At 38.6% G+C, this 27463-nt stretch overlaps 1 protein-coding gene across 2 annotated transcripts in view; it reads left to right on the top strand.

The window, feature by feature from the left end:
* KANSL1L (KAT8 regulatory NSL complex subunit 1 like) overlaps positions 1-27463 on the top strand; it is a 59011-nt gene that overhangs the window by 18026 nt on the left and 13522 nt on the right. For both annotated transcript variants that reach the window (XM_062506598.1, XM_062506599.1), the window contains exons 3-9: positions 1240-1381; positions 5049-5246; positions 7978-8099; positions 12416-12617; positions 23205-23367; positions 26220-26330; positions 26722-26856. In XM_062506598.1, coding sequence (XP_062362582.1) covers positions 1240-1381; positions 5049-5246; positions 7978-8099; positions 12416-12617; positions 23205-23367; positions 26220-26330; positions 26722-26856 — 1073 coding nt within the window. The remainder of the gene's footprint in view (positions 1-1239; positions 1382-5048; positions 5247-7977; positions 8100-12415; positions 12618-23204; positions 23368-26219; positions 26331-26721; positions 26857-27463) is intronic.

Genomic DNA, 27463 nt, shown 5'->3' with positions numbered 1-27463 from the left:
AATTTGGATTTACAATTTATAATATTAGTCTTGAAACTTCTAGGATGTTCAAGTTTGATGATTCCCTACTCATTCCAGGACATGCTTAGCATCTTCTGCTGTATTATCTTTCTTTGTTGTTGAGATAGTTGACACAAAATTTTGCATGAAACAATTCCACTTGTATTATGTTCCTATGCTAGTTCACTGGCATCTGCTATTTCTTGTATCTTTTGTGATACTTCAGTGCTCTTCATTGCCTGGAGAACAGGAGGCCTTGTATTCTGCATGGGCAGAAGTTACAGAGTCATCAAGGATCTAGATCTAGTAATTATCCCAATAACTTCCCAAAAGCACTTCTTTTTTTCTAGAAGTTTGATTTTTGTTTTTGTAGTTTTTTGAAGTTAGCTGTGGCAAACTACTTTACAGCTTCATTGGGGAAAAAAACCACCAGTTGCTTTCTGTAAATAAATGAGCTCAGGTAATGGTAGGATTGTAGTGGAAGTTACATACTAAAATAGTGCATTGTCTTGTCTGTGTTGCTTAAACTAAGATAATATTAAGATTGTTTGTTGCATGGTATGGTTTCCTTATTCATTTGTTGAATATGTAGGTTGAGTAATGTTTGCTGATACCAATGATGAATTTAGCATAAAAACATTAACAATGTCAACTATCAGGAGGCATATTTTTTGTTATTGCAAGAAGCATTTATTTTAAACAGTAGTAAGAGTGATCTGACTAAACTAAACTGACACAGATATTTATAAAACAGCTTTAATAAAAGAAATTTAAACTACTTTGTTGGGGTTTTTTTGGGCAGTGACCTGATATCTAGCTGGTCATTGCTGCATGATGTTTTATTAGATTCCAGTTGTTAGCAAACAGTATTTGTGAAAGCGTGTGGGAGGAAGTATGGTGTAAGAGTTTGGATTCTTGCTGGTGGAGTTACTGGAATTCTTTACACATCTGTAATCAGCCTTAACTGATACAGTTTGGTAGTTTATCCAGCTCTGAGTTTTATAATCCAGAACAAAAATCTAGTTTAGTGTGGGAATAGCCAGCAAGCATGGACTGTACTGGTTCGGGCAAGTTCTGTTGCTACAGAAATAAGCTGATGTGAAACTGGATGGGTATAATCAGATATCTTCTGAAAGCAACTGAGATGCTTGCAACATAAGGCAGAGCAGCTGTCAAAAATGTTCTTGTGCAAATGTGGTTATCTTTATTTTTGGACTAACCAGCATTTTGTCTTCACAGCAGCTATACTTCTGAATGGAAGTGGCTTGCAGACAGAGCTAGAATTGGCAGCCGTTGGACTTGGCTTCAAGCCCAGATTTCAGAACTAGAATACAAAATCCAACAACTAACTGACCTTCACAGGCAAATACGTGCCACCAAGGTATTGTCTGTAAGCTCATAAATGGACTTTTCAAATCATCTTTTGACAGTGTTTCTTGTAATATTTATGTATTTGATTCCTTGTTGTGGTTCTTTTTTTTTTTTTGCCCTAGACTTCTTGTGTCTGTGCAGGCTATCACCTGCAGAGTTTAATGGAAAAGTCATCAGGAGATATAAACTATTGTACCTTAAAGGCACTAATATAGGACTGTGATTTGGGAGCTCTTTCCTTTGTGTCTGTAGTGTTGTAGTGACTTTGTTAGTGGCTTTCAGGGGCCCAGCACACAGTATTGTATTTATCACTGGTTTTTCCCTTGGCAGGAGAGGTGAGATTGCCTTTTCAGGTGGGATGGTTGGTTATTTGTTTTTGTGTTGCAGGCTTTCAGGGTGGGTTTTTTGTTACTTGCAGTGCATGGTTATTTTGAGGATTAGATGGTTAATGTTTGTACAGCACTGTGAACAGGTCAAGGATTAATAATTACTAAAATTCCAATGATTGTAATTCATGTGCTAGTTTTTGTAAATTGAACTGCCTAGACAGTGGGAAAATTACATTCCTGAAACATTAGTAATCTAGCTATGAATTTAATGGGTTCCTGGGTCACTCTCATATGAAAGAAGCCAAACCTGTGGAGGTGGTGTGATAGTGAGGGGTTTTAGAGCAGGGCTCTCTGACTCTTCATCAGTGAGCCTCATGTAGGTTCTCTGGTGTGTGTTAGGGTTGGATAAGCACAACTGAGAAGAAGATGCTTCAGAGTTTATGTGGCTGAACATGAGACTTAGAGGGAGTTTAAAAGGAGAGGAAAATCACCCCAGAGAGCATTTCCTCTGAACAAATAAAGAAAAATTATTCCATCTTCTCCTTTTGCTCTCAGAGCACTTCTTTTCATATCCAGCTTGTCCCAGTCAGGTTTTTCTTTACAAAGAAATGTAGAGCCTTTGTTGAAGGGTCTGTTTAAGGAGATGTTATACTTTGGTGAAGGGCGAGAATGCCCGTGGTTTGGTGTTGTCCCAAGTACCAGATACATGCACACTCTTGCACCCAAAAGCTCTCAGCCTTTATGATGCAGTAGGTCAGATGAGCTGCAGAAGATTGAGAAATAAATATCAGAGAAGTAAGAGGAAAAACATCACTTTAGTCATGCATTTTCTGTTGGTTTGGAAGCGAAGTCATCTTCTGGTGAAAGATTTTTAGTGACATTCCTTTCTGAAACTCCATGCCCATTTTACCAGCTGTGGTGTTTAGTGTTTGGCATTGTGTCCCATAGTGAAGGCAGGCACCTATTTTCTTCAGATGGGATTTTTTTTTTTGTGTACATGTTTATAGTACACTAGTGCAGCAGCTACAGGAGGACATGTGGGCTAATAGAAGAGCTCTTTTGTTTTCATTTAGTGGTTGCAAAGGAATTACACAATATCATTAAGATCTGTATGCTGTTTAATGGTTTCAGAGTATTTTTAATGTGCTTTGAGTGGGAAAAAAAAAAGGCATTCATAGCCAGGGAACAATGATTTCAAGCAAAAGGCCACTCCTTGAGCACCACAATGCAATAGGAAGGGAGATGAGTAACTTGTGGGCTGTTTCCTGGCCTACTGCAGTGTGTCTTCATCTCTACAGACACAGAAATAGCACCTCTGGATCTTTGAGAGTCCTTTAACCTAAAAAACTAAATCTGTATCTACAAAACAAAACAATTCCATTTGGGGAGGAAGGCAGTCATTGCCAAAACCTACTGATTGTAACCCATTTAACTTGTAACAGTCTGTATTAGTCTTCTAATTCTTTACTCTTCCTGTTTTCTTCTGTGTCTATTTCATCTCTCCCATTCCATACACTTTTTCCTCCTCCTTTTCTGCTTTCCTTTTTCCATGCTTGGTAAACAAGTTTCTAAAACCTCAAAAAATAAAATTCCATTGGAAGCATGTGTGTGTATGTCCCTCTTTTCAACACTTTTAATGTGTGTCCTCCCATTCCTCTGACCTCACAATTTTGGTTGTGGTCGTGACCTATGATCCTTTTACTAAAAAGACCTAAAGATTCTAAGTTCTAAAAGAGTTTAAAACCGTTGAGATAGCTTGTCCTCCTGTGGTAGCACACAAAAATTAGTTCTCTACTTGAATTTCCTTGAATGTACTGCCCACAGTTTGCTGCAGTCTGGATTTGTGTCCATCTGCTGTAAATGGAAGAGTGCAGGTGATGATCTGTGTGGAAAATCTAGCACTGACTTGATGGACGTTCAGAATCTCTGTGCCTTTTTTAAGCATTAAACCAAGTTTTCAAGCACCTTTGTTTAATTTTAGAGAATCTCTTTATTCTCAGCTTTGAATTTATAATTCAATCAATGGAGTTAGTTAAGCACAGTGAGAACAAGAGAATTTCACTTTTTCTCCTAGTCTCCTCTTTGAAGTTTCTCTGAGACTTGATTTTATGTTTTAAGGCCAGTTGCTGTTGAGGCAGTATTAAAGGTTTCACTGAAATGACAGGATTCTTGTTTTTCCACAGCCACAACCTAGGTGAAGTCTGTCTTGCTTTAAGAAATAGCAATACAGCTTCCTTGTGTTCACATTATGGCAGTCTTCCTTGCTCTTTGCTTGAGTGGAATATTCTCATTAGAAAGACAAATTTGAGGCAGAATTGTAATGATCCCATTCTTTTAATATCTGCTGGACCTTTGAGTAACAGTTAGTACTTTAAAAGCAAATAAGTTCTTTCTTTTCCTCTTTGGAAAAAGCCTGGAGAAGTTTGATAGCTGTGTCTGGTATTAAATTTATTTGCTCAAGATAATGGTAAACCAAGGAACTATTAGAGGACTGGATTCGACTGTCACAAGGTTATTTTTGCTTTTATTTTGCTTAACATTGTATGTTCTTAAACCAACTGATACAGTGCCTAGGATTGTAACTAGAGATTTCTGTTTTTCTAATCTGTCATGTGGAAAACACAATAGGGATATTATTTTTCTAGTTCCATTTATGAAGCTCAGTTATTTCCCTACCATATAAAGTTACATTTATCTTATTAGGTGGCATTCTAGATGGTACACCACATCTGATACCATACTTGTGCAGATGGTCTTGAAAAGTAGTGACAGTGCTAGAATACTTAGGATAGCTACTTCTAATTATGAAACTCTGAAAACACCTTAAAAAAAGTTATTAAATTGTGAAAGGTTTTGGTTAGAATTGTGTAATTTCTGCTACATAAACGTAACAGCCTTGATGTTTTGTGTAGAGCATTGATAGGAATAAGAGAAATAGAGTACTTTAAAATGTCTGCAGCAAAGTTTATTGACTACAAAGACTAAAACCAAGTTCACATCAAAGAGTGGTCATTTTTAGAGAAAAACCTCCTCTTAAATCAGCAGGCACATTATAATATAATATTCTAATATGTATGAATTTCTGATTTGAATTTTGGAACAGATGTTTAAGCAGTGATATAACACTGGAGTGATTGCTGTTACAAGGAGAAGCATAATTGATGCTGGTTTTTTTAAAAAATATGCCTACTATTTCCATATTTTAGCTGTGAAATGTATTTAAAATCTGAGTGCTTGAAAATTGTCAAGAGGATTTAAGAGGAATGTGCCAGGTTTTACTGCCCCTTAAAAATTATTTAGGAGGGTTAATCTGTTGTCAACCAACTGTGTTTAATTGCTGTTGTCTAGGGGATGGTGGTCTTAGAAGAATTCCCATTTCCAAGAGACATTTTGAAGAAGCAAATACAATTGACAGACCAAGAAGCTTTATTAAACACCACAGGGAATTCACAAGCTGCCATTGAGAGCCAGGATTCTTTGCCTGAGCATGACTTTGAAATGTCACCCAGCAGCCCTACTCTGCTTTTACGAAACATAGAAAAACAGGTAAAGTACAGCTAAACTGAGTTGTCAGTGAAGCCAAATGATTGACTTCAGAAACAGGGAGGTTCCATGGTGATGACTTCCAAAAAGAAAGATTTTTTTTTTTTGCAGTCCTGGGATTGGGGGGTGATTAATTGAAGGGCTTAAATAACTCCACTGTACATTGGGTTTACAAATTAAGCTTTTGTTTCTGATGTGTCTGTGTTACCACTTTGTTTCCCTCCAAGCAGACACATAACAGCCTTTAAGAGCCATCCACAAACCTGCCCCTGCTTTATAATGGGTCATTGTAGAGTTTCCACAGGTTGTTTCAGGAAATGCTTAATGTGAGAGGAAAGAGAATAGCTGACATTGGAGATATATTGCACTTGAAATTAAAAAAAAAAAAAATCTTCAGCAGAATCCAATTGTTCATCTGCCATTTCAAACATTGCAGGACTCTGGTTTGGAGCTGAGGAATTCCAGGTACAGTGGAGATGTACTTGTGAGCAGAGTTTTGCTTTGCAGAGTACAAAATGTCTGTTTCCATGGTTGATTCCAGGAAATACATAGTAGACTCCAGCAGGGATTTCTTTTGCTTGAAATTGCATAAAGGATGTGGTAGGACCACATTGCTGAAGGAGATACTGGAAATCTGGTTTTTAGAATGAATTTATACAGTTTGTGTAAAACAAACTTAACAAAGCCACTGTGGGGCATTAATTGTTGCTCTGCTGCTCTACATAAATTCCTGCTCATACACACTTTTTTAAATATGGGTATTAGTAGTAGCATTAAGTAGTAGTGCCTGTTCCTGAATCTCTGTGGCAGTTCTTCTTATTTGATAGTCATACTTTCCTGTTCTTAAAATGCTTCCTCTGGTAGATAAATCTTACCCACCACAGGCAGGAATGAGGAAGCAATGAAACAGGAAATTTATATGCTTGGTGCTGACAATTGCATAAGGTAACCCAAAGAGCATTTTAAGAATGTGATGAATGGCCCCTCTTTTAAGTGGTGGCTTGGAGAATTAAACACACTTATCAGTAAGAATTTTTATGATTCAAGGCATAGTGGTCTGTTTCCTGGTCCCCAAGTAGCCACAAACTTGATCCAAGGGGTCCAAGAACTTTGATCTGAAAATTATTTGGAAGTAGACTAACACATCTCACACAACATATTGGGAGTTCTTCCCTTTTACACCACTAACAGCCTTGGGGTTTAATTTCCAGTTCTGTTCCTAACTCTGCAAATTTGAGTTTCTTGTTCAGTGTCAGGAGCAGCAGTGCTGCAGCCTGAAGTACATGTACATATATTCCCACAGAATTCCTCATTCTGGTGTTGAAGTATTTGTTAAAAATAAGGAATTTTGCTTGTGAACCAAAGAAATGTCATGTAGAATGAAAATTACTAAGGCTGGCAGGTTTTATTAATACTATTTTGATAGCTACATGGACTTTTTCCTTATGTTTTGAAAGTCTGCCTATTTTTAATGTTCTTATATTCAGTAGAGACTACTCCTTACAGAATGAATTCTACTGAGATTTTTAAATCAATCTGCTAACTATTTTACTGGCATCTTGTTTGCTTTGCCCAATTCTTTTATAATTGACTTGCTATTTCTGTGCTTTAATATCCATCCCTGAAGTTTTATTCTGATGTGAAATTTTTACCTGACTACATTACCTAAATGAAAAATATGTGAGTTGTAATAAAATAATAAAAATAATTAAAAAAAAAATTCTGTATAAATGTAAATGTAAGATCAAAATGTAAGGAAAACTTACTAGATAACCTCTAGCAATTAATGTTTTAAACATTCTTATTTCTGAATGAAAATCTGGCAAAGTAATGCAAAAGGTTGGGTTTTTTTGTAAAAAGGAGTATGCCATTTCAGATACATTTAATTTCTGTTCAGTATGCACAGCAGTTTCCTCTAAACAACAGTTTCCTCTATATTTATTGTGAGCATAGCCTTTAAGTTCTGACATTTAAAACAAAAAATCATTGTGAGATGTTTTTGGAGTCAGTCCACAATTCATTGCTTTGCGAGGAATAATTCTTAGTCTTAACAAATTGGCTACATTTGTTTCATTTGGTTTTGGTCAGTTTTGAAAGTGGGTTTTTTGCAGGAGAAGGGGGAGAGGTGGTTGCCTCTCGTTGCTATTTTTGAGGATACCAGAAGATCTTATCCATTCTGTCTGTCCTTACAATAGTCCTCAAGTAGTTACACTTCCTTTTATAAAAACATCTTTGTTAAACTGTAGTAAGCAATGAAGAGGATTCTTTTAAGAACAAAAATACTTCCAGTGAACAAAATGTACAATGGAATAGACAGTTGACCTTTTTTTTAACCCTGTTGAAATGCTTGTCAAGTGGCCAGTTAGCAGCCCTGGCTGCAGCTGTTGTAATATCAGCTATAAAGTGTTCTGCTTTCTTTTTTCCTTTTAAAGACCTTTGCTTACAACACTAAGATCACTAATGTATTTGGGTTACTACTTCAAATGTATAAACAATGTTCGGGGTTTTGCTGTTTTTTGTTGGTGTTTTATTTGGGTTTTGGTAGAGTTGAACATAATAATTGGGAAAGAAAAACCATGCCAACACAATTATTCACAGGAAGAAACTAAATAAGATTATTCCTTGATGTAAGGGACTGAAATCCTAAGTAGGAAGACAAGAACCCAGTACCTTTGAGCTGCTGAGTCTGGAAAAAAGTCTGACTACCTTTAATTTTTTAATTTTTTTTTTCCAGAGTGCACAGCTAAGTGAAATCATCAGCAGCCTAATTGCTCCACTCAATCTGTCTCCAGCCTCTTCATCTCTTTCATCCAAGACCTGTAGACACAGACAGCTGGTCAATGGCATCTCCTTCAGGTGGGTGACAGTGTGATGGTTCTTTTTCTGTGAATAACTTCTGGTGAAGTTACCTATATGGAACTAATAACCATTACAATATTAAATAAGGAAAGGAGCTGCTTTCTGCAGGCTTCAAGAAAAGTCAAGTCTTGATTGTAACGTTGAAAATAGTAGTGTTTTGTGCTGTTCCTTAAGATATCATAAATGTATAGTCACTATAACTACATTTAAGAACTGGGAAGTTTAATCTGTGAAGTAGTGAAAGAATAGAGGAACCCATTTATTGTGATTGTTTGAGACTTAATGCATTCTGTCATAACAAGTGCAGCTTTATTTGTGGAAAACTGACAAACTAGATTAGTAGAATTCTTAAACAATGTCACGTGTCTCAGCAGGGGTCAGTGTCAGGGTGGGAACTTCATTAATTTTAATCAGATCAGTCTTCTATAAAAGGCCAAGTTTATCTTTGCCACCCACATTTTGGAGGAATTTGGAGGTACTATTTTCCATTCAAGGTGTTTTGTTCTGGATGACTATAGGTTGAAATTAATATTTTAGAAAAATGTTTCTCAGTGCTAGTCCGTACTACTTAGTAATTCTGTATTTTATTCAAAGATTTTAAGTACAGTACAGGCTGTAATGAGTATTAATTTCAAAATATGAGTATTAATTTTCAAAACACCATTAAGGTAATTGAATTCAGTTACAAAAGGTCTAGGTATGTTGGATATTTCTCTTGAGGTACTTGCAATGCGATTTTTAAGAATGCTGTTATTCACAGTTCTTAATAAGATCAGGTGGATGAAGAAACTGTTCCCAACTAGAGCTGGGGTGTTTATGGCAAAGTGTGCAACAGAACATAAATCCCTGGCTCCTGACTCCAAGAAGAGCTGGCCACACCGTCTGTTCCAGCTTTGCTGCAGAGGCTGTAGCCTCCTACAAGGAGATTATAGTGAGCAGCTTGGATGGGCAGCTTCTTTAGCTGCTGTCTGCTCCACAGTGATTGTGTGATTCTGCCCTAAACTTAAGGATGAAGGGGTCCTGGCATGTGACATCCCTGTTCCTGGTGTATCAGTTGTTTATAGATGATGTAGGAGAAAATCAGAAGGTTCTTCTCAGATGTGGACTGAAAACAGCCCTGAAGCAGGAGTTGCTAATAGAGATGGGTATGTGGAAGAAGAGAGTGATTTAGGCTGTGTCTTCAATCTGACTTTTTCATGAGAGAGATGAGGAAGAATTCTGCTTTAAAATATGTTTTTAGGAGTGTATGAAGGTAACTTCATGATGAGAGACTCTAATAATGTAACTTCAAGCCAATTCTCTTCTTACTTATTAGTAGTCACTGTCCAAAGTTAGTCTTCCCATTTCAAGAGCAGCTCATTGTTTGCTCATGGACCACTCTCTAAGGTTGGTTGTTTTCTAATCATGACCTAAAAAAGTCTAAAGAAAAATGTTAGGACTTGGAAGATTTTCTTGGTGCTGTAGTTCTAAACTGGAGTTTGGCAAGTTAGGTGTTGGAAGGGAATCTGAGAGATTTTAAGGCTGTCTAGATGCTGTCATAAGCTTGAGTTAAACAGTTAATTTTAATACTTCACTGCTTAGGAAGTGTTTTGAAATCTGCCAATAAATAGTGTTCATTAAAGATGCATGAAATAGAGTGGTTATCATGAGAATTCTACAGGGAAATTTACTGCCTCCTACTTCTTCAGGTTTTTGAGTGTATTTCAGTTTTCTGGTGGTATTTTATTGTTTTAGTAGCTGTTCAATTAATTGAATTAACTTAATTGTTCACTTACATGCTGCAGTTAACTTAATTCTTAGCTGCTTCTGCCCTTGCTTTTTCTAGAGTTCATTCTGACTGTATTCAGTATTTCAGAAAGCAGAAATCAAAAATCAAAATGGAAAATAAGGGGGATTTTTTTTTATTTTTGAGAGGGGGGGAAAAAAAACAAAGGATAACAATTTTCACTTAATTAAGCTCTTGAAATTAATTGGAGACTGTTAATGTGAAAAATACAATTTTCCATTTTTAAAGCAGGTTTAAGAATGAGATGCTTTGGGGTTGGAAATTGTGGGGTTACAGTTCCAGTTACATGGGCTGTTTGCAGTGGAAGTGGAGGTGCATGGACAGCTCCTGGTTGACTGAATATGGGTAACCTTGACTTGCCATTTGTCAAGGCCTAATTACATTAGTGCCTTCCTTTTTTTTGTGTGGCTTTTCCTTGCTCAGTAGAGTCTAGGTGCCAAGGTTAGCCCAAAGCATTACATGAAGGTAGATGCTCATAGAAGCAGTTTCCTAAGCTAGTGATGCCCACTTTCTTATGAAGGGAGAGGAAGGAAAAAATTTAATACTTCAGGGCAAATTGTGCCTGTCTTATGGCTTATGGTGCAGGCTTGCATCTGGAAGTAAGGTCAAGAGCAAGAAAGGCAAACCTATGAGCTTTGAAAGGAGCATTCCAGCAAGTTCATGACTTTCACATCTGGCCATGGTTAGCTTTGCTCTTCTGTAGAATGGCATTTTGAAAACTGCTCAGACTAAGATCAAACTACATGGGTAACTCAAAGCTTGATTGGGAAACCTTTTGCACAAGTGTCAGGAAAGCCCCACTGCCACATACTGGAGCTCCAGGCCACAGAGATGAGATCTCTCTTCTGAAACTGAAACTGGAGCAGTGCATTACTGCAAGGCACAGGAGGGTAAATAGAGCAGACATCAGAGACTGCAGAGAAATTACCAAGGGCCCCAGCAGACCACCAGAACAAAGGCAGGAATCCCAAAAGTTGAAGAACCAGGCTGAGGAGCTTTTGGTTCCAATTTATCTGTCCAAGTTGTCCCTCACTTAAGAGAGAGGTATATGGAAATCTACAACTTGAGCTTAGGACCATCTGACCATCTCAAAAACATTAGAAAATGTTTTTGAGAATTCAGAGAGAGTATTTTAAGAAATCTTTTCCATGTACTGTAAACTTTGTATTTCTTTCTCAAGCCTTAAAAATGTAGTGTTAAAAATTAAGAATGTCATGCCCCAGTATTTTGGGCTTTTTCTTGGCACTTACTGGTATGTTCCTTTAAATACTTTGTACAATCCCTGTGTTAATTAGCATGTTGTTTTCATGTGTCTGTGTTGCTTATTGGATTATCTTGCTGTGTCAGGAAGACAGCTGAAATTCAAGCCTATAAAGCCTTGTTACCACTCCAACACAGCATGGGCTGGTGTTTAATCACACTTCCATAACAGGCCCTTTGATTTAATAAAAATGTACTGTTAAAAGAGTACCACCTGTTAAAAAAGATTTATAAGTGGCCTTGTAATAAATTCATTTTCATATTCTGTTGTGTCACAGCTTCACTAATAAAACTGTGACTTGTCATAAGACAAATAATCATTTGTGCTGATAGATGACCTGTTATGAGCCAAGGCCAAAATGCCTTGTGTAGTTGCACTGCTCAGACAGTCCAGAGTTGTGATCAAGGTCTTCAGAATTATAAAAATAAAAGCACACTGAAGTGCTTCTGCAGCAAGTCTTCAACTTTGCAGGCAGATGTTGCTACAGCTACAAAACAAAATCAGGAGTACCTATAACAGGGAAGTTAATTCTTCCCATGGAGCTGTTCCCACCCCAGTGGGAGAGTGTTTTAAATTCTTACCTTGTGTTGCCTGTTCTGGTCACCAAACAAGCTGTAGGTTGGTGAGATTTGTGTGAGGTTGTTCTACACATACATGCAGAGACTTCTACTGCTTTTGGCCACGTCTTTGCACTTGATTTCAGCTCTACACACTTGAAGTTGTGGAGTTCCTAATTTTGATGCATCACAGTGAGTTGCAACCCTGTGCTCAATGATCACTGGTTTGTAAAGCTTTGCTTAGGTTTCAGTGCTTGAGCAGAACCAGAAAATCTTCAAAGTATTAGGACAGAACTCCAGGTCTCCTGTATATTGGCATGACTGCTGTCTTGAATGGAATGTCAGTATGAAGGGAAATATTAATTGTAACTTGAAACTCATACATGTTAAAAATATTAGAGAATTCTTGAATAAGTGAAAAACGAAACTCAATATATGCTTGAGGGTTTAACTTCATTTTGACATTTGTTTCCATGAGCAGAAAGGTGAAGAAGAATGATAAACTCCCTTTCATGACATGGAAGCATTTAACTAACCACCAAAGCACATACACAAGTGTCTGAAAAAGCATGCTAAAACCTTGTGGTGTTCATAAAATTCTCCTAGAATTAGATAGCTGATGCTAATCAATGTGTGAAATCTCGGCCTGTGCATGCGGAGCATATCTGACATTTTGTATTTCTTCTCCTCATTATTCATGAAACTGCAGAGCTTCAGACAACAGAGAGGTATCCTCTTCAAGCAGCTGGCTGCTTGACCATCAGCACATCAAGAAAAGAAGAAGAGACAGGACAAGACTCAGATCTGTCTCTGTGAATAATGTGAGCACATCTGCCCGAACAAGGCCACTTCACAGTTTCCAGAAGAGGAAACTCTACAGAATGCACAGTGCCTGTCACTGGAATCAGCAGGTAGGCCCTTACCTCTCTGTTTGGGAGAGAAAACCAAAGAATCCAGCTACTTGAGTCAGCATGTATCTTGTCTGGTGTGCCAGAGGAATAGTGCACCTTGTTCTGGTTATTTGTTGTGTTCAGGGACCATAGGGTGTGTGTGGTGGCACTACTGGATGTGTCTGCAGGAGCTCGGAGTTAATGAGTTGAACATAAAAATTAAAGATAGCTCAGAGCCCTGCTTATCAAATCACTTTGTTCTTGGGTGTTTTTAAAGCCCTTGTGCAACCTAAGAGACAACTTGAGAATTCTCTGAGAGGCCTGACTGCTGAGGAGAGAGGCTACAGTATAAAGCATCTGCCTGCTTGTTTTCAGAATATTTGTTTCAGCTACAGGAAAGTTTACACAGCTGGTGGCACATTATTTTTTAGGAAATTGAATTGCAGTATCTTAATCTTGTTTCCATTTTTTGCTGTTTCTGATTAGTTATATTGCCTTTTTCATGACACTTAAAGAATGCTTTAAAACTCTTAGAATTTTCTGTGTTACAGAGGAATTAATATTTTAAAACTGAAAAAAAAAACCACATTGTCTTGTGCAGGGCAAGGCTATCTGCTTGCATCTGATATTAATAGCATATTGCTTTTAAGACTATATAATCAGTTTAGCTGTGGTGCTTAAAGAAACAGTCTGATTTGGGAGTAGAGACAATATGAACTCATTCTTCAGAGCAGTGCTGATCCCAAGAGGTTTTAATTGCTTGATTTTACTTTGCCTTTTTAAAAGTGTAGTACTGAGGGAAATCTCAGTATCTCCTCAGCTAACTGTCTAGGATTTACTAATTGTGCCAGCAGTCTGGGGAGCAATTTCCCATGCAAGGATGTTTTGTGCTGATTCAGCATTCTCTGCAAAATGGCAGAGGTGTCCTAGTTTTAACAAGATAGTGTTTTGAAAAACTGTCCAGTTTCTTACTCATTTGAGTTCCCAGCTTCCTGGCAGTGGGGCTTGAAGACTTGGCAGCCTGCCTGGAAGGGTTGGGCCAGAGGGGATGTGGGTGGTGAGTGAGTCGGGGAGCTCTGCCTTTTCCTAGGTGCTTTGCCTTTTCATCTTCCTTATGTTGACCAAGGAGACTGCTGTGCACTTAGACTTACTCTTTCCTATTCAGTCCTGTCACAGAGGTTGGAGGCCTCATGCCATGGCTGATGCCTCCAACTGCTTCTTGCAGCTGTGGAGAGAGCTCCTTAGCAAGAGGCTCCAGGACTTTCCCTTCCTTCTTAAACATGAAGGGTTTTCACTCCAGATGCAGTTTTTAAATAGCAGGCCTTTCTGGACGCCTCTATCTTGCAGGTTCAAGTATCTAATATTTCTAAAAGCACTGCCTATGTCTCTGTGTTCTGAGAAGTGGGCCAGAGTTAGCGAAGTTCCGAGAATATCAGTAAAGGCTTGTGATCAGAAACTCCATGTCTGTAGTCTGACAGCAGGAGTTCAAGGCAGAGTTTACATTTTTACCTTCAACCAAGATACAGAGCTTAGCTGCTCTGCATGCTTGATAGTTTACCTTGACTTGTAGGCTGCAAAGAAAGATTTATAATTAACCTTTGGCTGTAGACTGTAAGCAAAAAGTACATTTTTAGGTTACTAGTTAAGGCTTCAAGTATGGGAGCTGGTGCAACTGTGTGTCTGCTCCATGCTCTTGACATCTCTGGTGCTGGGTTACCTTATATTAACCCAGTTTCAGTCTCTTTACCAAAAGTGCAGAGAGGTCCCAAAGACAGTGGGGTAAAACCCTTGTAGGGAATGCTTGTTATGCTTACTGCAGCTCTCAGCTCAGTCCCTGTGTTTAGACTCTGCTTTTGAATGTCCTTTCCATCAGGAAGTGTTAACCAAGAGGCAATGTGGAGAACTACATCATGGGCTACAGGCAGATTCTGAAGCTCTTGTTCCTTGAAAAAATAAGAAATTATGGCAGCAGTCAAGTTGTCAGCTTCAATCATCATGCAAGTGCCAAACTCAATTAAGTTTTGAAAATTAAGGTAATGCAGGGAACAAAGCCTCTCACACAGTGTCGGTTAAAAACAGAGGATCAGGCTTCTGCTAATGAAGTAAGTGATAAAATTAGACTGGACATTTGCAGCACATTCTGAAAATCAAACCTAAATGGGTATCGAGGCCTTAAATTAAGAGTCATCAGCAGTGTATCGTTTCATTCAAAAAATCTTATTCTAGCAGGCCCTGTCACTTTCTTAGTCCTGCACTTGCTACACTTGGTTCCCCAGCTGTTGATGAGACTGCTCATTCTATGATGAAAGAGCACTGGCCATCAGCCCAGGCTGGCTTCTGGATTAGGCAGATGTTTAAGGGTAGGGATGCAAAATGGGGAATGGTTTCTGCAATTGGTATCTAGTTTTCTCTGAAAACGCATTTATATTCCCCAGAGTAATCCAGTAAATTTCCTCTGGTCTTTCACAGAAAAAATGAGTAACTTCTTAGCATATTGAAAATAGTTGGATTTTTAATGTAACATTAGTGTGCCTTCTCTAGCAAGTGCCTCTCCCATATTTCCTCAAATTTGACATATTTATATAACCCCTGCTACCACAATCTGTTAGGACCTCCATTCCTTTAAGGTCACTGGCCTGAAAACAAGCTGGGAGTCTTGCAGCAGATGTGGAATTAACAAATTCCAGTTTGCCAAAATCAGAGGAGAAAACTGAAACTTCAGAATGTTGCAGCTCCTGGTGGGGTCTGGTTTGAGCAGCCAGCAAGCAGTGCCTGGCAGTGTTGAGGGAAGATAGGGTAATTTGAGCAAGATGGTGACTAAAGAATCATGACCAGATAATCACAGCAAAATGCAGACCTCTGTGTGTGGGACATTAAGAAATGCTGGGATAGCTGTGAGGAATTTGCACTTGGGTTTTCACTGCAATGACTGGTCTGTGCACCTTTGTGCACCTGAATGGCATTTAGAGTGTCATCCCTCACATCTCCAGATTCATTTGGGAAGCTCATTCTCCCCCCTTCCTCCCCCTAACACCCACATTAGGAAAAGTAAAGTATGAAACCATGGATTGCTATGCCATCTGTCAGTTTATAAGGTCACTGGGAAGAGAGACACATTTTTTCTCTTACCTACTGCCATGCCACATACATTTACAATGAGTGTGTATGACCTAGAAGCCTCCCTTTGCCTGTGGAGAGATGCCCTATATTGTCCTCTGCTGTTCATTTTTCTGAAGAGGACTACACCTTCCCCTGCTGTGCTACTTAAATAATACTTACACAGGGTAGTATCTAAAAGAAAACACAGAAGTCCATGAAACTCTAGAAGACCTTCCAGACTGACAAGACAGACCACAGATAAATAGGATGCAAGGTGTTTGGTTTATATGTCACCATCCAATATCCTCAGGAAGTTGAAACATCCTTTGGGGCCAAATCCGCTTGTCCCCTAATTCAGAATGACTGAGTACCACAAGATGATCCCTGAGTCATCATTTGGCCCCTGGAAGCTGTTTTGTATCTTTCTTCTTTATCTAAACAGCTTTGTAAGAGCTTAGGCCATTTCTTGATCCTGAGTCACGCACACCAAACCCTGGGACTGCAGTCTGTGCTTCAGTCTAGAGGACATGATTGTAGTGGTGCATTTCTTCAGCATGATGTTTGAATGAATGAATGCTAAAACTTGCATGCAGGACAGCACAAAGGAGTAAGCTGCAGGTGTGTTCTAGTAGGAGGAGACAATGTTTGCAGGTGGGAGTTGGAAGTCTGAGAGTGCTGTGTTCAAAATGTTGGATCTGCCCCTCGTTCGCCTTGTTACAGCTGGCAAGTCAAAATCTCTGGGTCGTTGTATCCTATAAAATGTGTGTCATGTAGTTTTAATGCTAAGAAAGAGGGCCAAAAGTATCTAAATACTAAAAGTGAGGAAGTCTTAAGCAGCAGATAGGTGTCAGGACTGTAAGAACACAAACACCAATTGAATTATTTCTCTGGTTGTTGCATTTATAACTGCCTTCCTCCCCACTGAGATTCTCCAGTCTAATGCCTTGTGCTTCTGCAAATGCTTTTCCTATAGTAAGGAAAATTGTAGCTCTGTCTCCTTCAATTCTTCTGTATGCACTTGAAGGAACTAAATTATCTGTGACATACTAAAAGTTTTAAAACTAGACAAGTGTCATACTAGGCAGAAACTCTGAGAGGTTTGCTTTGCTGACATGCCTTGATGTTTTCTTTTTTGCTATTTTATCTGTGTGACTTGCTGCAGGATGTGTTTTAATAACAAGGATTTTGTTTTGCCAGTGTATTTTGTTAGTTTCTCATTTAATGTCCTAACAAAGGATATTAGTTCCACTTTTTTCAAGTCATGCTTTACCAAGAGATGCCATTGAGGCTCTATAGAGTTTTAATTTATAAAAACTTTACACAGCTCTAAGTAAAAGTAAGAGACAATAGGGCAGTGAGATTGGGGTACTATCAGTTTTGTTCCTGTCTGTTTCTTTGCAGAGTTGTAGAGCATGGTGGGGTTTTTTAATCTGGAAATTCTCATTGTAATTGTGTTCCACCTGCTGGAGGAAAAGTTGGTTGTGGGGACTGAGGCATGTGGAGTGAAGAGAATTGAAATTTCCGAAGGTGCCAGCAACCCTGAAAGCTGGGAATTGAGGTGCAAAAGCTTTCATTTTAGATACCACAAGGAAACAGTTGGTATAATGTTGCCAACTTTGCAGTTGCATATTACCACATGTTCTTCTCTGCAGTCTCAACTGGGAGTTAAGTAAGAGCAGAGGAATATCTGCTTTCATTTAGTGGTCTGGAAAAAAAGAGGGGAAAAAAGTGAGTCCTTTTCCAGAAGGCTCCAGAGAAGACAGGGGAAAAGTATTTAAATTCTAGGGTATGAGTTCCTTATTTTATTTTAAATCTCATGCTGGTTCTATGATTTTTGTGTTCAGGAGCATTCCCCGTCCATGTGTAGTGCCAGTGGTAATTTTTGTTGATGCTGCTTGATAAATACATGTGGGTCTTTCCCCAGGTCTTATTAATTTTCAGGTTTTTGGAAAGAATATTTATTTATATATATATTCACACAGATATAATTTGTATTATATCCAGCCTTTATCTTGCTGAATGTATGCTATTTGCTAGGGGTCTGTCCCTGGGAGGAAAGAAGTTGCATTGAGTAGAGTCTACTGGTTGTCATCCCCTTCCTTGGTGTCCTTAGATACTGGCTCCACCACCTGCTTCAGCATAATTTCCTGGCAGTGCTGGCTTCTGAAAAAAAATGTTGCTTTGTTGCCAAGTCTCCTGCAAACTGGTTCAATGCAAGTGGTGTGGTACCTCTGTGGCTATGTCAGTCTTGTGGTCTGGGAAGGGGAATCCTGTGGTTACCAAGTCTGTAGGTGAAAATAACAGTTAATGAAATGGCTACCTTAACCCTGGAAATTAAAAAAGAAAGCCTTCTGTTAGTTAAAAATCAATGAAACCTGAGTGGCAAAAGTAGCGTTCAGCTATTGTGAATGTGTGACAAGACTTCTGTCTCTGAGGGAGGGAGGCATGAAGGCAGAAAGGAAGGGCACGGACACCTCTCTGTTTGCAAGTCTGGGATACAGCCAGTAGAACTAGAGCCATCCTCTGAGGTTTGTGACAAGCTAGTAAGCTTGTGAATTCTTTTTTTTTTCTTTTTCAGAATGGAGAAACATTCATGCTTTCCACAGTCTTGCACCTTTAGTGTAGTGACATTTCTGTAGTGTTTTACTGGTCACATCTACTAATTTCTGCATGGTGTTTTTGAGAAGATATCCCTGTGGATTAACATATCTTTTGGTTTAACTGGTCAAAGATTGAGCACTAACCTTGATTTTTCAATTGATTTTCTAGCTGAACAAAACATCTTTGTTTCAGGTGGTAGAAGACAGCATGCACTTCTACAGAGCAGGTGAAAGTCCTGTTGGCTTATTGCAGGATTAAAGAAACTAAACTCCATGTATGCTTAGGAGAGGTGGGTGATCTCTGAGAGCAGTAGAAACTACCACTCCTTGTAAGATATTGACTAAAAACTTCTGAATTGTGATAAGTTGGATGCTGAGTAGGTTTTCATTAGTGTTTTATGAAACATCCTGTTCTCTTCCTGGAAAAAAATTGGTCTCTGCCATAGGATCTGCCACTTTATTGACAGCTTTAGAGGTGCCAAGGCAGATGAATTTGTTCACATCCTGGGGCAGCTTGCATCCCTGTACCTGACATGCATGGGAAAGGTCTGTCCATTTTACTTCTATGAAAACTTCATCTGGAAGGGAGGGTCTGACATATGGCAGGGGTGTGTGTCAGGACCATCTGTTGTGCACCTTCCCAGGTTGGGTTGTCTTAGATGCTTTGCCCACCCTGTCTCCCACTACCTGTTAATAAGAAAGAAGCTCTTGGGGGCTTTCAGATTAGCCTTTCACTGTCTGTGTATTGTGTGTTGCCCAAAAGCACTCTGCACTTAAGACCTGCACATTTACCTTGTGAAACACAAGGTTTCGTGGAACTGGGACACAGCTCTGCTCAGAGCAGGTTGTTGAGTGCAGAAGAGGGAGGCCCTGGAAGAGTGGGCTGTCCTTCAGGCAGATGCTAAAACACTGAGGCAAGCAGTTTTAGTAATATCATCTGTACACAGTGCAGGATTAAAAGTTGGTGTGTTTGATGTTCAAAGGGGAGTTGTCAGCTACTCACACAGAGGCTGAGTCTCATAATTAAATCTCTGTAGTTTAGTTGGCTACCCATTTACTGAAGAGCAGTTTTTAATATTGAGGGAGATAGATCTTCTTTGATATTTCTGAAAACTTCTGAGAGTGTGTTTGTAGAGAGAATACATGCATTTTTCCTTGCCTTTTTGGGCTTAATAAGAGTAATCAGGAGCAGATATGGCAGGTATTCAGAGTGTATTTTAATTAATTTAACTAACTCACTGGATTCAGACACAGTGGCATAATTGAACTGTGGCTCTCTGTAGTGTTACACTTGGGCATGTTTCCAAAAATGGTAGAAGTTTTAGTGATCAGTAGCTGAAACCACAAAATGAGGACTCACTTCACAGGTTTTTAACTGGGAGTACAAAACATTTTTCCTTTCAGTTATGGTGTGCTTCATAGAGCTTCACACTTTTTTCTCCTCAGAAGGATGGGATGCCAGTAGAGTTCAGCCTTCTGACCCTTCAAGAACAGAGGCATGAGCCAGTTGAATTTTGTGTAATGCATCAGTCTGTGACAAGCAAGTGCAGTAATTGTTATGAATTTCAAAATTACTCTCTGTTTTCTGTAATCCAGAAAAACAGTACTAAGGGGGAAAAAAATCCAAGTTCAAAATTCATAATTGTCTAGAAAATTAGTCTCTTGATTGACACCATTCCATTTCATAAGTTTCACAAGTTTAAACCAGAGCTGCTATTTTATTTGAATATTTAAAGCTTGCACACTCCTCACTTCCTCTTAAATACAGTGAATTTTCCCTAATACAATGAATATTACGTAATATTATCCTTATATCTGCTTGAGCTCAGGAAGCATGAGGTTTTGTATTTCAGTAATGAAGAAGAATGTTTCAGGAGATGTGCAAGGTGTAGTCTAGCAAGGGGAAAGGGAAGACTGATAAGAGTTTTGTAACCTCTCTTGCTTTCTGAAGGGTTTGCATCTTGGTCAGATTTGCTGCAGGGGCCTGTCTCCTAAAAGCTGTGTGCCATGATGTTCCTATGTCATTGTCATGGTTGAATGGAAATATATTTGGGCTTGTTTTCAGCTGGGTTTTGGTGGATTTTTTTTTTTTATTTTTACTGTGTTAAAGTTTCAATAATTGACTGCTGGAAAAGGCAGTTGGTTTGTAGATTGTATTCTATTTGGAATTGCAAGCAGGGAGAGTTTAGTTTTCCAATAAACAATTCTTCCATTTTATTTCAGTAAAAGTTGAATCACTTTCTTTGAGTAAAATGCTTTAATTCCAGTGCAAAGGGCTCCTGAATTTTTTTTTATCAAGAGTTGATTAACTCAACATTTCTGAGAAACACCATTTTTTCACCAATTCAGCATTTTCTGGTGGAAGACTACTCCATCAGAAATTTAAACCAGATCTGGTATCTGGGAACACAGACACTGACAAATTTCTTAGCTTTTTTTTCCTAGTAGCTTCACAGGCATGTAAATAAAATTGCTCTTCCTTCTATGAAGTCTGTATTTTCTTTTGGATTACAAACTGGCTTAATGAAAGATTTCATTACTTAGGTGTTGATGCCTGAGCGTTCAAGGTACAAATTCAAGCATAAGGTTTTGTAATTCCCACCACAGGCAAGTTGAAGAATTTTCCATTTACTGATATTGGCAAATGGATTTTAATATAGTTTCAAAATGGATTTCGACTGTGAGGTTGTTTGACCACGTATGCATGATTTTGAGCTGGCTCAGCTTTTAATTATCTGGATGTTTGTGGGGCTGAAGTGAAATAAAGCAAGAAAAAGTGAGTAGGGACTAAAGGTGTGGATGTCAGAATGTCTTGGTCTTGTCTATATACTTTATAGGTGATTTTACTGGTTAGTTTTTGGAAATTTCTTTTTAAAGAATGAGTAAGAGGTTTATCTACTGTAATGTGGATTCGCTTCTAATTAAAAAAAAAAAAATCAAAAAAGGACAGGCAGAAGTGGTGCCATTGCAGCTTAAAGAGTAGAGATTTAGTAAGTTACTTCATTTCTAAAACCCAAATATCAAGAGGAAATATGCTTTTGTGCATTTTTGAAAAGCAAGCCCTTAGTGCATTGAGGTAGACAACTATCTAAAAGCTCTTTAAGCTTTAGTGCAATCATCCATATAATGGGAAACATTAAGTTTGCTTTAGTATTTATCCCTCTAGTATTTCCAAACACAGGACCCAGGTCTGCCAACACTTTATGGATGTTTATAAAGTTTAGCAGATGAAGAGTCCCATATGTCTGTCACAGGAAAATAGCAGAACATTGATTTGAAGGAGTCCTGGGCTAGGAAAGAATTCTTTCCAAGTTAAGTTGAAAGCATTTGTGCATACATCAAGGTGGATTTTGGACTGCTAATGTTTTCCTGGGTGGGGGGAATGTTAAATACAAGAACCTCCCCCCACCATCCCTGTGTTCTCTGCTCCAGCATCATAACATGCTTACTTGATTTTAGGAATTTCAGAGATACAGTACCAGCATAGGGAGCTCAGTAACTGAGAAGAAAGGAAGAGACAGAAAGGGGAACTCCTGAGATAATGTGGGTTGTGAATATTGATGCCATGTGGCAGAAGGACTGCTTTCACTAAGTGGAGGCAATTTCATGTGGTAGATAAAATTGCTGCATCACTAATTCATGAATGGCAGTGCTGAAGTGCAGCCTGGAGTATTTCAGGCAGGAGGAAGAGTTTTCTTAGATTCAGAAAGCAGAAGTTCAGAAAATACAAGTAATGTTCTTTGATAGCCTTGCCTTTGATGCTGCACATTTCCATAAAAAGTCATAAGAAAGTGTCATATTCATTCTTCCAGTTTTTCACACTGGAACTGTTTCCCAGGGGTTGATAAATGTGATTGTTGGCACACTGATAGTCTTGAGACCCCCCCTACGTACTCCAGTGTCCCTTTCTCTCCCTTCCCATTTGCAGGATCTGCAGCATTTGGCAAAATACCAGAAACTTATAGAAGCCATAAAAAATGTCAGTATCTTTGGGGTTACTACCACAAGTAGCCAGTAAGAAAGTAACTTATGCCACATTGTTTCCCCAAAGTACTTTTTGTAGCACATTCTGAAGCACAGACTACTAATTGCTGCTGTCTTGCATCATGACATTTAATTCTTCTGTCTTTCAGAGCTCAGTCTGTGGCCTGCCTATTCCTGCTCTTTTTCACCCTTCCTCAGTCCTGCTGCCTCACATCTACCAGTTCTGTGCCATCCAGCATTTTACCTTCCATACTTTAACAAGCTTTGCATCCAAGCAGCTACATTAATCTTTCTTTGCACATCTCTTTCTAGTAATTCCTGTTACTGATCAGTTCTTAATGCATCCCTCTCCATGTTTACTGCTGTATGTCTTCTTTCTGTTGCTTATCTGACATTTATAACAAGGTAAAGACTTTCCTTTTTGGTTAATGTAAGTACACAGTGTGCTCAAAATGTTCAGTATAGTTCCTTGCATTAAAATGTGTGTGCTCAAGACGCCTGGAGATACTGATGCTAAGTATTCTACAAAGGGGATAAATGAATGAGACCCCTCTGTTTAGTCTGGTGTTAGGTTTGTTTGTGCATTTATATCATGCCTGTTATACTGGAATTAAATTTTAAAGGGGTGTTTGTTTGTCATCTGATGGATCAAAATAATGATTGGAAACAGATTTTATCTGAATGCTTTGACAGCTGTTTCCTGGTCCTAATTGAAGGAGCAGTTTGTATTCTTTGTAATGTGCACTGTTGTCCCTAGTAAGAGAAGGTAAGTCATATTTAGACTGTCTAGAGATTGTTGGAATATTCTTCCCATTCACATATTAAAGAGTGTCTCTCACTGAGTTGTTGGGTTTTTTTCCTCTTCTTGGTCTAATTCAAAAGACATGAATAAAGGAAAAACCTTTGTTTCGGTGTGTTCTTGCAGACCTTTCCATCTAGAGATGCCTCCTTTCCATATAAAACTCAGTTGCCATGTGTGGTGCCAGCCTGCACTTTCAGCAGCAGTGATTACAGCACAGAATCTAAAATCCTAGATTATGTGAAAGAGCTGGACTCTTCCTTCCATCCAGTCTTATCATTTCCTTCAGGTAAGTAATGCCATGACTGTTAACAGAGTGGTTGTGCTTGTGACAGCTGTAGATGTTGTGGACTAACTTGTCTTTTCAGTGATTTTTAGGACACAGTTCCCTTAACAGAAAACTTCACGCTGTCAAAATACATGAGTTTAGACTAAATAAAAATCTTGGCTTCATCCTGACTTTTGAAAAACACACCTTCTAGGTTTCTCATACCAGCAATGTGCTTACAGCCTTGAAAGACTGGTCATGAAAAGGGTGTGCTTGGGTGTTTCATCATGTGTCTGATTGAGTCAGTGTTAGTCCTTTGGAGATGGTGCTTCTGGCAACACACTCCCATACCATGGTTGTGTTGTTTTCATAAGTAACTGTCTTTCTGTTTAGGCCCTTTGGACTAAAAAGCTTTATTTAGATTTTCTAATTATTTTTGTGATAGTCAGCCTTTTTGATTATCTTTGAAGTTTTATGGTTTCTTGTCATCTGATCTTTTAGTCCTTTTGGACAGTAATGTAGATGATGTTGTCTGGGACTCAGCCCTGAAATTAGTGCAGGTGCAACTTGACAAAATAACAGCCAAAATGGTGTTACCAGAAGAAGGGATGGAATTTTTGTGGGGTTTTTTTCCAAGTAGTTACTGATCAGTACAGGAATCATGCTGTTCTGGGGGGCTTCTTTGCCACAGAATAATTCTGAAGATGGAGCTGGGACTTCCACAGAACTGCTCAAATCTTTAATGAAACCCACTGTCTTCCCAGAAGGACAGTGTAGACACTACAGCTTTTTATTAGGGAGTCAGGAATTAACTTAAGCCTTGGTTTTGGAGAGCTTGTCACCAGTCTGTAGAGAAGACCCAAGTGTGGGCACAGAATCCACAGAAAGCCTCAGCTCTGGCAGTTGGCATCCCACGTATGGGTTAAAGAGGAGTTTATTGTAGGAGCAGGTAGGAGAAATGGGACACTCACTCCAAGAGTGCAACAGCAAAATCCCAGTCAGCAGAACTCTGTTGTGGACAGAAAAACATCGCCTGAATCTTTCTTCTTTTGCACACTCTGTCACTTCCTCTGTGACTCTGACAGTGCAGCTGGACCCCAGGGGTTTACACATCTGTTCAAGGACAGTCTGTGACCCTTGTGTTCATTCTTACCTCCTCCTTAAGACAGACTGGGGAAGCAAGAACATTGACCTTTTATTTTCTCAAAAACAGCTTTGTCGTCATAAAAAACCTAAATAGCTTTGGACTGTGCTGTGGCTGCTGTTGGACATTTTGCCAGGATGGAGGAGGAAAAAATGTTTCTAGCTTCATTCTAGTGTCAAGAACATATTTCTTAAGGAATATTTATTCTCTTTTCCAGGAGCCTTGCTAATAATAGTTGAGACAGGGAAAAAGTACTAGAGCTACTATCTCCTGTTGAAATGCAGTCCTCACATTTGAGGGAGGCTGGATTCATGCTTTACTTTGTGTACTTTGCTGTCTCTACCTCCTCATGAAAACTAGTCTATTTGACATTTTCTTTCATGTGAAAGAATTATTGTGAATAAATACATGGTAGAAATTTTCCGAGTTGTAGCCTCCTTCCATTTCATGTTTTCTTTGCAACTTTCTTGGTTATCCCCTTCCAGAGCAATAACTTCTCTTGAAATATTGCTTGTGCTGTGCCCGCATATTTATAGATAAAATCTTTCAGTAGAAAAAATGATAGTTTTGAATTCATTTTCTCTGAATGTTAAAAATACATTGTTGGCATTTCTTTAATTTTGGAACTCTGGGAGTTTGATTTTTGTTAATTAACAGTGCCTCTTTGAACTTGCATCTTGATAACTGGAAAATTGTAGTTTATATCTAAGAAGTTTGGGTTTCTGGTGTTTCTGCACCTAGGCTGTGGATTGATTGAAACAAGCATTCTTGCCCTTTGTATTAAGATACAGGAGGGCATAATGAAAAATTGAAGTCACCCAGGTGGTTTCCCAGTTTAAAAAAAAAAAAACAAAGACTAACAAAACTGGGTAAATGTTTTGGTTCTCTCTTAAATATTGTGACTAATATACCTTTCAGACTTTCTTTGTTTAACTTGGAAGTAGAGTAGGAAATACAGCAAAAACCTTGGGGTGTTGTGAGAAAACAATCAAGTTAGATCCATATACAATTAGAAAGAAAAAAATTGGTTTTTTTATTTAGCAAAAGATGTTGAAAGTTTTTGTCCTGGCATGTCCTGAAGGCACATGAGGCTAAGATTGTGCATAAATACATGTAGTTAATGCCCACCCTTGGGGCATTAAACATTGACATAGACACTTTTTTTCAATTAAATTTTGCTTCATTCTTTTCTTTTTTTTTCCATAAAGGCTTTTCAGAGAGAGGTAGTTCTTGTTTTAAGCCTTCCTGCCTTACAACAGGGCGTAGATTCCTTACCACTTGAAATGGTTTGCAGACTAATTCTGAATTAGAGCTCCCATCAGAAAATGAATTATACTGCCCTGCTGTCGAGTTTTCCAGGAAGATGGAGAGGGAATGTACCTTGAAAATACCTATCATTTCCCAGCAGTAACAAATTCCAAAAGCATTAATAACTTGTACCCAAAAGGCCGAACCAAAGCCTCTTCACATTACAGGAGAAGTGCAATGTGTGCTCTCTGCTGGGTTTTGTGCAGGAGCTGGTCAAGAGGGAAGACCCCAGTGTTACTCTTACTCAATACCCTGCAGAGTGTGTTTCAGTCCTAAGCAGTGTATCTCACAGATTATGTTGAATATGATGGATAAATCAATTCCTAGACCTCTAGTGATGATGCAGAACTCATTGGATCAGAGGTTGCCATGTTTCTAATAGAGATGCTATTCCTTTGGATTTCTGTTTTTTTCTTACTAGATATTCCTCTTCACATATACTTTGAAACATTATTAAGAAGGGATGACATCAAAGGAGAACCCGCTGATACCTCACCTTTGGGAGGGGAATTTAAAGTATCTGCTGACAATGGTATGTAAAGCAAAATATTTTAGTATTTCCAAGGCTGTTTTTTCATTCATTTGTCAGTATTTTCTGCCATGAAGAGAATCAGTTTATAAACTTGTCACAAAGCAGGTTATCAGAGAAGGTTACTGAAAATGGCTTTAGGTGGAAGAGGAATCTCTTCTCAGACCACAGGGTCAGGTTCTCCTTAATTTTACTGAGGTGATCCCACCAGGGGTGTAGGAGGATACTTCCAGTGGGGGGATTTTGGACCAGGTGCCTGACTGCAGTCCTGTTACTATTTGGATTCCTATCAGAAGTTTGGGGCTGTTATAAATAACTCAGCAGTTGAGATTTCCTGTAAATTGTACTGATGAAAGGTAATTTCTCAACTTGATACGTGCTTTTTGTGTTACAGACTATTATCCACATGTTTCTGTCAAACAATGGAGCAGTGGCTGTTTGTCTAATTCCAAATCTCAGTTGGTGTTAGGAACACCTGACCAGCTGTCAGAAGGAAGAAAGAAAAGGCATCTAAGTGAGACAGCAGTAGGTAAGAGAAAAAGAGCATTGCAAGAGGCTACTACATCTTTTAGAATATGTACTGTATGAATATCACTGGGCTCTGAGAACTAAAAGGTGTTCTCCAAAAAGGATACTGTTATGAAACTTATGAAGAAATGGACTTAGAACACCATGAAAATAATTGGCTATTTTAAAGCATGGTAATAATCTTTCTTCTTAAGTGTACATACAGAATGAGACAAGCTGCTGTATTTTATTTTTGGAGTACTCTTAAAGGAAACTGCTCAGCAGTTCAGCTGTGTTCTTTTAATACCAGATGTCACTCTTAATAGGAAAGGGTTTTTTTAAATAGTAGTCAGTGAAACAGACATTGCAAAGTTATCTGTTAAGTCATGTGCCCAGTGAAACATTTACTATTCCTGGCATCTTTGTCTACTGTATTTCATTTGTTGTGTTCTGTCATTTCTGGTTCTGGATCCATTCCAGAGGACTTGTGGATAGCCAGTTCTTACTGTGTTTTTACCCTTGTTACCTTTCTGTTTTAAGCCACTGAATCTCTACTTCAGCACCTGGTAAATTAATAGGAAGTGCCCTAAAATTCTGTAGAATAATGTGATAATGTAGGGATAAAAAAT

This window comes from Cinclus cinclus, chromosome 21, assembly GCF_963662255.1.
Source record: "Cinclus cinclus chromosome 21, bCinCin1.1, whole genome shotgun sequence".
NCBI lineage: Eukaryota > Metazoa > Chordata > Aves > Passeriformes > Cinclidae > Cinclus > Cinclus cinclus.
The sequence above is the reverse complement of the archived record's forward strand: the minus strand, read 5'-3'. Positions and strand labels throughout refer to the sequence as shown.